Consider the following 8,883-nt stretch of genomic DNA (forward strand, 5'->3'; position numbering starts at 1 on the left):
TACTCAATTGAGACACAACTAAGATTAATTTGGTTAAGATGTAAATTTATTTTCTTTATTGTAATATAAGTGATAAATAAGTTATAAATAAATTGGTAGATAGTACTAGCTTACCCATTACAACCCAACATTAAACATGCTACACATGTCAAATTAACCCAACACAATTTATTTATTAATTAATTAATTAGTTAAGTTGCTATTGAACTATTTTGTGTAATATATTTGTAAGTCAACATGACCCTACAAACCAGTTAATCGAACAGGCTTGACATTCCTAGACTATTCCAAATGAATCAAATAATTAAATAAATTACATATATGAAGAGTATTTTTTAAAGATACAAATTAATATTTGGTTTGAAGTATTTATTGTTGGAAATGGTTATAAAATTCTGGATAAAACCAGAATTTTTTCCTAAGTTCGGTCTATTTTTTAGGTGGGCCCCGAGTGTCGATTTACTCGGGTCAAAGTGGTAACGCGTTCTATGCCGCGTTGTGATTCACGTGGTATATTTGGTTGCTCAAAACCATTACCGAGTGAATGGGAAATTGAAGCCAAAGTGTGCTCCATGGAAATGGAGTTTTGGTGGAAATTCATTAAGGTTGTAAATTGGCTTGTCCCACATTGATTTGGTGGGAAGTTTTGAAAGGGTTTATAAGGCTTAGGGTGAGATACTTGGGGTGTGCCCCAAGGGGTACCCAAGTGTTTTAGAGGGAGAGGTTATGGGCAAAATGGGCTAGACCCATTGGACCTAAAAATCACCACACGCGCGCCGCCGTCCGTCCGGGCGGGTGCGTGGTGGGGTTGGGCTTCTAATCTTTTTGGGCCAAAAACATTTGAATTTAATTTTATTTTTTATTAAAATAAAATCCAAAATTCAAATTAAACTGTTTTGGATTTTTTGTTCATCCAAACAGGGCCCTTCCCGTTTTCAAACAGAAATAAACTGTTTTGGAATTAGTGCACACCCAAACAGGGCCCTTCCCGTTTTCAAACAGAATTAACAGGTTTCATACCTGTTCAATTCAAAACGAAAAGCCACCATAACATCTATAAATAGACTAGCCTCCCATTTGGATTTTACTAAGATTTTTCGTACTCCATCCTCTGCAAATTATATTCTTCATCTTGCTGCATTTTATTTCCGAAAGAAAGAGTGTAAACACTTAGTGTGTTCGTAAGGCAAACAATTTGTAGTGCTGCTATTGTTTGTGGTAGATCATTTCATCCTGAGAGATAGACGTCCAAATTCTGAAAGCACCGTGGAGAGGACGAATCTGTCTTAAGGACACAGTGTTTGTAAATGGATCAACCGCCGAAATTGGCCTAGATCTCCGCGATCCATTTGCAAAATAATTCAAACCCCCAATTATTTTGGCTTATATACAAAATTCCCGCCTGCGCTTGCCTTTTTCGAGTTTTAATCCTGGCCGCAGATCTAGGAGCGGCGCTTGCCTTTTTAGATTTTTAATCCTGGCCGCAGATTTGGGCGCGGAGCGGAGACACTAGCCGACAACACGCCTCAAAATGCGGAAGGGAGCACCAATCGGGGGACGACACGTGGCGCGGGGGGAGCGTCCCAGGTAATATTAGTGGGACGCTCCTGGGCACCTATATAACTCACTCCCTAACTCTCTTCCACCAGTATAGTTTTTCAGAGAGTGACTTGCGTCATCCGAGAGAGTAAGTGACGTCATCGAGAGTGAGTTATGGCATCAATGCGACGTCGTTTTAGAATCCAAAACAAGAACATTTTTCTCACGTATGCCCAATGTTCTATTCCTAAAGAGAGATTATTAGAGAAAATTAGAGCGTTGTTCACCACCAGGGGTCCAAATTATGTGAGGGTTGCACATGAATTACATGAGGATGGGCAACCACATCTCCATGCTCTTGTCCAGTTCCCATATCGTTTTCAGACGCAGGATCAACGGTTCTTCGACGTTACACACGATCGAAATAGTCGCCATTTCCATCCGAATGTACAGGGGGCATACAACCATCAGAATGTGCTGGAATACATCTCCAAACACGGGGATTACACGGAATGGGGTGAATTCCGTGAGAGGAGCCGCTGCGCTAACCAGAATAACAAAGACAATATATACCGGGATGCACTTGCAGCCGGCACCAAGGACGAAGCACTAGCAGTGGTACGAAATGGCGACCCAAAATGTTTCTGGTTAAATTATGACAAATTGTCATCAAATTATGACCGGATTTCATTTAATCCCCCATTGCCGTATGTTCATCCATTTACAGACACAGTATGGGTCGTTCCAGCAGCAATACAGCAATGGGTTGCAGACAATATAAGAGATGAAGCCCAAAGACCGCATAGGCCCAAGAGCATTATAATTGAAGGCCCATCTAGAATTGGGAAAACATGTTGGGCCCGGTCTTTGGGACCACATAATTATTATTCAGGCCACATCGACTTGAGGGACCACAAGAACGACGCTTTCTACAACATAATTGATGATGTGGCCCCACAATATTTAAAACACTGGCGCGAGTTTATTGGAGCGCAACGGGACTTTTTTTCAAATTGTAAATATGCCCGCCCAAAGAAAATAACGGGCGGGATCCCAAGTATTATATTATGCAACCCTGGAGCGGATTCCAGTTACAAAGAGTTTTTGGAAAAACATGAACACGCCGGGCTCAAAGCGTGGACGATCCGAAACGCAGAATTCTACACAATCGACGAGCCCCTGTTCGCCAGAGCCAATCAAGAAGAGGCATCATAATGCGAAGAAGAAGGCCCAACGCAGGAAGATATTCCACTTCCAATGCGGGTGTTCGTTATTCCACGTCAACGGATGTATCGAACCACATCCATTGGAGAGAGAAGACGCTATCAGGGGTCTTCTACGACACTTTGACGAACCCGATATGGTTCAGAGCAGTGGACTTCTCCATGCCGGGCAACGAGGGAGTGTACAAAATAGAGTGCCTGTTCAACTACAACCTCCGGAAAGCATTGGGAATCCGGACGTTTACAGCGACAATGTATACGTGGCTGACAGCCCCTGGTCGCAGAAGCCTCTCGGAGACTGTATTTACCCAGCTTATTGCACGCAGGATGAGGATCAAATTATCCAGCTTTGGGATTATTAGCCCTGTAAACTATTGTCTCGCACTGACCATTGTACTCGACGAGCTTTCATATTATGTAAAATATTGGCGATGGGACAATATTTATGTAAATTTTTATGATTAAATAAAAATGCAGTTTTATTGAATTTATGCGTCTTAATAAATTCCATTTCTGAGCAGGTTTAAGCTGGGTAAATGGGCTGTAATTGGTAAACAAACTAACGGCCCAATTACAACAATGAGGCCCATTTAATGTTTATTAGTTATTTTAAAATAGGCCCAGACATATGGTACATCAGCCCACTAGAGATAGGCCCATCAGTAAGCAACGCGGCCCAATAAACATAGGCCCAACCAAACTATGAAAGAAGTGGACACTAGAGAGAAGGCCCAAATTTTATTGCGATTAAGACAATTACAGAATAATAATTTACAATTATTTTTTATTATCTACACATCTAGAACCAGAACGCACGGGCTGATTTTCTGAAGGCGCGGTGATGTAGCAGACATCAGCGACGGAATATATGTCCAACGTCGCTTGGGTTTCTAGTTCGGAAACCGCTTTCATACCGGCGAATAGAGCATCTTCTTGCCGCTGTAAGGCGTTGATGAGCCGGATTAAATGTTCGGCGTTGTTTTCGCCGACGACCAAAAACTCTTTGTAACTGGAATCCGCTCCAGGGTTGCATAATATAATACTTGGGATCCCGCCCGTTATTTTCTTTGGGCGGGCATATTTACAATTTGAAAAAAAGTCCCGTTGCGCTCCAATAAACTCGCGCCAGTGTTTTAAATATTGTGGGGCCACATCATCAATTATGTTGTAGAAAGCGTCGTTCTTGTGGTCCCTCAAGTCGATGTGGCCTGAATAATAATTATGTGGTCCCAAAGACCGGGCCCAACATGTTTTCCCAATTCTAGATGGGCCTTCAATTATAATGCTCTTGGGCCTATGCGGTCTTTGGGCTTCATCTCTTATATTGTCTGCAACCCATTGCTGTATTGCTGCTGGAACGACCCATACTGTGTCTGTAAATGGATGAACATACGGCAATGGGGGATTAAATGAAATCCGGTCATAATTTGATGACAATTTGTCATAATTTAACCAGAAACATTTTGGGTCGCCATTTCGTACCACTGCTAGTGCTTCGTCCTTGGTGCCGGCTGCAAGTGCATCCCGGTATATATTGTCTTTGTTATTCTGGTTAGCGCAGCGGCTCCTCTCACGGAATTCACCCCATTCCGTGTAATCCCCGTGTTTGGAGATGTATTCCAGCACATTCTGATGGTTGTATGCCCCCTGTACATTCGGATGGAAATGGCGACTATTTCGATCGTGTGTAACGTCGAAGAACCGTTGATCCTGCGTCTGAAAACGATATGGGAACTGGACAAGAGCATGGAGATGTGGTTGCCCATCCTCATGTAATTCATGTGCAACCCTCACATAATTTGGACCCCTGGTGGTGAACAACGCTCTAATTTTCTCTAATAATCTCTCTTTAGGAATAGAACATTGGGCATACGTGAGAAAAATGTTCTTGTTTTGGATTCTAAAACGACGTCGCATTGATGCCATAACTCACTCTCGATGACGTCACTTACTCTCTCGGATGACGCAAGTCACTCTCTGAAAAACTATACTGGTGGAAGAGAGTTAGGGAGTGAGTTATATAGGTGCCCAGGAGCGTCCCACTAATATTACCTGGGACGCTCCCCCCGCGCCACGTGTCGTCCCCCGATTGGTGCTCCCTTCCGCATTTTGAGGCGTGTTGTCGGCTAGTGTCTCCGCTCCGCGCCCAGATCTGCGGCCAGGATTAAAAATCTAAAAAGGCAAGCGCCGCTCCTAGATCTGCGGCCAGGATTAAAACTCGAAAAAGGCAAGCGCAGGCGGGAATTTTGTATATAAGCCAAAATAATTGGGGGTTTGAATTAAAATAGGCCCAGACATATGGTACATCAGCCCACTAGAGATAGGCCCATCAGTAAGCAACGCGGCCCAATAAACATAGGCCCAACCAAACTATGAAAGAAGTGGACACTAGAGAGAAGGCCCAAATTTTATTGCGATTAAGACAATTACAGAATAATAATTTACAATTATTTTTTATTATCTACACATCTAGAACCAGAACGCACGGGCTGATTTTCTGAAGGCGCGGTGATGTAGCAGACATCAGCGACGGAATATATGTCCGACGTCGCTTGGGTTTCTAGTTCGGAAACCGCTTTCATACCGGCGAATAGAGCATCTTCTTGCCGCTGTAAGGCGTTGATGAGCCGGATTAAATGTTCGGCGTTGTTTTCGCCGACGACCAACAAGGACCAATGGCGACCCAAAATGTTTCTGGTTAAATTATGACAAATTGTCATCAAATTATGACCGGATTTCATTTAATCCCCCATTGCCGTATGTTCATCCATTTACAGACACAGTATGGGTCGTTCCAGCAGCAATACAGCAATGGGTTGCAGACAATATAAGAGATGAAGCCCAAAGACCGCATAGGCCCAAGAGCATTATAATTGAAGGCCCATCTAGAATTGGGAAAACATGTTGGGCCCGGTCTTTGGGACCACATAATTATTATTCAGGCCACATCGACTTGAGGGACCACAAGAACGACGCTTTCTACAACATAATTGATGATGTGGCCCCACAATATTTAAAACACTGGCGCGAGTTTATTGGAGCGCAACGGGACTTTTTTTCAAATTGTAAATATGCCCGCCCAAAGAAAATAACGGGCGGGATCCCAAGTATTATATTATGCAACCCTGGAGCGGATTCCAGTTACAAAGAGTTTTTGGAAAAACATGAACACGCCGGGCTCAAAGCGTGGACGATCCGAAACGCAGAATTCTACACAATCGACGAGCCCCTGTTCGCCAGAGCCAATCAAGAAGAGGCATCATAATGCGAAGAAGAAGGCCCAACGCAGGAAGATATTCCACTTCCAATGCGGGTGTTCGTTATTCCACGTCAACGGATGTATCGAACCACATCCATTGGAGAGAGAAGACGCTATCAGGGGTCTTCTACGACACTTTGACGAACCCGATATGGTTCAGAGCAGTGGACTTCTCCATGCCGGGCAACGAGGGAGTGTACAAAATAGAGTGCCTGTTCAACTACAACCTCCGGAAAGCATTGGGAATCCGGACGTTTACAGCGACAATGTATACGTGGCTGACAGCCCCTGGTCGCAGAAGCCTCTCGGAGACTGTATTTACCCAGCTTATTGCACGCAGGATGAGGATCAAATTATCCAGCTTTGGGATTATTAGCCCTGTAAACTATTGTCTCGCACTGACCATTGTACTCGACGAGCTTTCATATTATGTAAAATATTGGCGATGGGACAATATTTATGTAAATTTTTATGATTAAATAAAAATGCAGTTTTATTGAATTTATGCGTCTTAATAAATTCCATTTCTGAGCAGGTTTAAGCTGGGTAAATGGGCTGTAATTGGTAAACAAACTAACGGCCCAATTACAACAATGAGGCCCATTTAATGTTTATTAGTTATTTTAAAATAGGCCCAGACATATGGTACATCAGCCCACTAGAGATAGGCCCATCAGTAAGCAACGCGGCCCAATAAACATAGGCCCAACCAAACTATGAAAGAAGTGGACACTAGAGAGAAGGCCCAAATTTTATTGCGATTAAGACAATTACAGAATAATAATTCAAACCCCGTGTTGGTCGTCGGCGAATATTGCGATTAAAACATAGTTCCAGCAGCAATACAGCAATGGGTTGCAGACAATATAAGAGATGAAGCCCAAAGACCGCATAGGCCCAAGAGCATTATAATTGAAGGCCCATCTAGAATTGGGAAAACATGTTGGGCCCGGTCTTTGGGACCACATAATTATTATTCAGGCCACATCGACTTGAGGGACCACAAGAACGACGCTTTCTACAACATAATTGATGATGTGGCCCCACAATATTTAAAACACTGGCGCGAGTTTATTGGAGCGCAACGGGACTTTTTTTCAAATTGTAAATATGCCCGCCCAAAGAAAATAACGGGCGGGATCCCAAGTATTATATTATGTCAGGGCCCTTCCCGTTTTCAAACAGAATTAACAGGTTTCATACCTGTTCAATTCAAAACGAAAAGCCACCATAACATCTATAAATAGACTAGCCTCCCATTTGGATTTTACTAAGATTTTTCGTACTCCATCCTCTGCAAATTATATTCTTCATCTTGCTGCATTTTATTTCCGAAAGAAAGAGTGTAAACACTTAGTGTGTTCGTAAGGCAAACAATTTGTAGTGCTGCTATTGTTTGTGGTAGATCATTTCATCCTGAGAGATAGACGTCCAAATTCTGAAAGCACCGTGGAGAGGACGAATCTGTCTTAAGGACACAGTGTTAAACACTGGACTTGATCAGAAAAATTATTCATATAAATTAACCAAGTAAGTTGTTTAATTTAATTCTGTTTTTATTTGTTTATTTAATCAGATTTTAATTTTGTTTTTGTAACAAAATAAAATCTGTGTTTTTATTTATTTATTTTTATTTTGAGTTTGATTTTTGTAATCAAACAATTTCTCTCCTTTTCTTTATTTCTTTAAATTCTAATTGTTGTTGTGTACACAATAGAATTAAATCTGGTAAATACAGTGAAGATTGTCCAACATTTATTTCAAGGGAAAAGGTGTTTTGAGGTTATGCTCAGACACGTGGCACGGTATGATGCACTTAGATGTATGAATATGGTCCAAATAGGCTTTAAGTGATCTGGCATATGAGGGCGGACTCAAGAAATTAAATCAGAAAGACACTTATTAATTATTAAATTAAAAACTTTTACAAAAATATTTCACATAAATTTTTACGATTGACTTCAAGAAAAATAAAAAATAAAAAAAATAATGTTATTTGTAACTAGTTTATCATGGACCAAAAAAAAAAAAAAAAGTCGTGGATATAAGTTTTAAGATAAATTATATAATGATAAAGTAATTTTTATACCAAATATGAGTAAAAATTCAATATAATAGTAATATTGCGTCATCATTGACATGTGATATCACCAATCAATAGTAAAGAAATACATGGAGGATGAACAAAACATGTCAAAATGCAACTAACAATCCAATAAATTCCATATCTTTATTGAGATTAATTATTTTTCATGTCAATTATAATAGACATCACCACTATATTGAAATTTTCATAAACAATAATAAGACTTATTGTAGTCTCTTTATTTTCAATCAGAATAACCATTATTGTTATCATAATTTAAAAAATGTCATTGACATTTCACTCTAAATAACATTTTTATAATTTTTTTTATTTAAAGTATTTTTTTATGTTTGTAAAAAAAAAAAAAATCCAAAACTCAAGGGGGCACGTGACCCTTAGACCCTCTTTGCCTCCGCCGCTGACAACTACTGACAACTACCGATGTGGTTGGGCTTGTGGGGCTTACTACTGGAGGTCATTGAGATGGTACTAAAAGGCTAATCTGGCATATCAAATTATATGTGGTTAGTTGATCCTTCTTAAGCAGAGTGTACAAATATCGTTAGAGTTGTTAGACAGTGTTCAAGAAGCTTGAAAGGCTAGCCAAAATGCCTTTGGAAGGTTCCTAAATTACTGCTGAAGAAACACCTTTGGGTTCAGATGGAGTTGAGCACGATTCTTATGATGTTAGAGAGGCATGTTTAACGCCTACCATCCTCTATTTTCATCTACGAAAGTGTACAAGTGGTCTTACGCCTCAAAGAATGTGAATAATG

At 40.8% G+C, this 8,883-nt stretch overlaps 2 protein-coding genes across 2 annotated transcripts; one reads left to right on the top strand and one right to left on the bottom strand.

The window, feature by feature from the left end:
- The first annotated feature begins 1,713 nt into the window (after positions 1-1,713).
- LOC145816105 (uncharacterized) lies at positions 1,714-2,754 on the top strand. The gene has a single exon (XM_082912346.1). The coding sequence runs from the start codon at positions 1,714-1,716 to the stop codon at positions 2,752-2,754; it is 1,041 nt and encodes a 346-aa protein (XP_082768472.1).
- Positions 2,755-3,539: 785 nt separating this feature from the next.
- On the bottom strand, positions 3,540-4,688 carry LOC145816106 (uncharacterized). The gene has a single exon (XM_082912347.1). The coding sequence runs from the start codon at positions 4,686-4,688 to the stop codon at positions 3,540-3,542; it is 1,149 nt and encodes a 382-aa protein (XP_082768473.1).
- Between the last annotated feature and the right edge of the window lie 4,195 nt (positions 4,689-8,883).

This window comes from Camellia sinensis, unplaced genomic scaffold (assembly GCF_055761805.1).
Source record: "Camellia sinensis isolate YWXY unplaced genomic scaffold, ASM5576180v1 Unanchor3, whole genome shotgun sequence".
Lineage (NCBI taxonomy): Eukaryota > Viridiplantae > Streptophyta > Magnoliopsida > Ericales > Theaceae > Camellia > Camellia sinensis.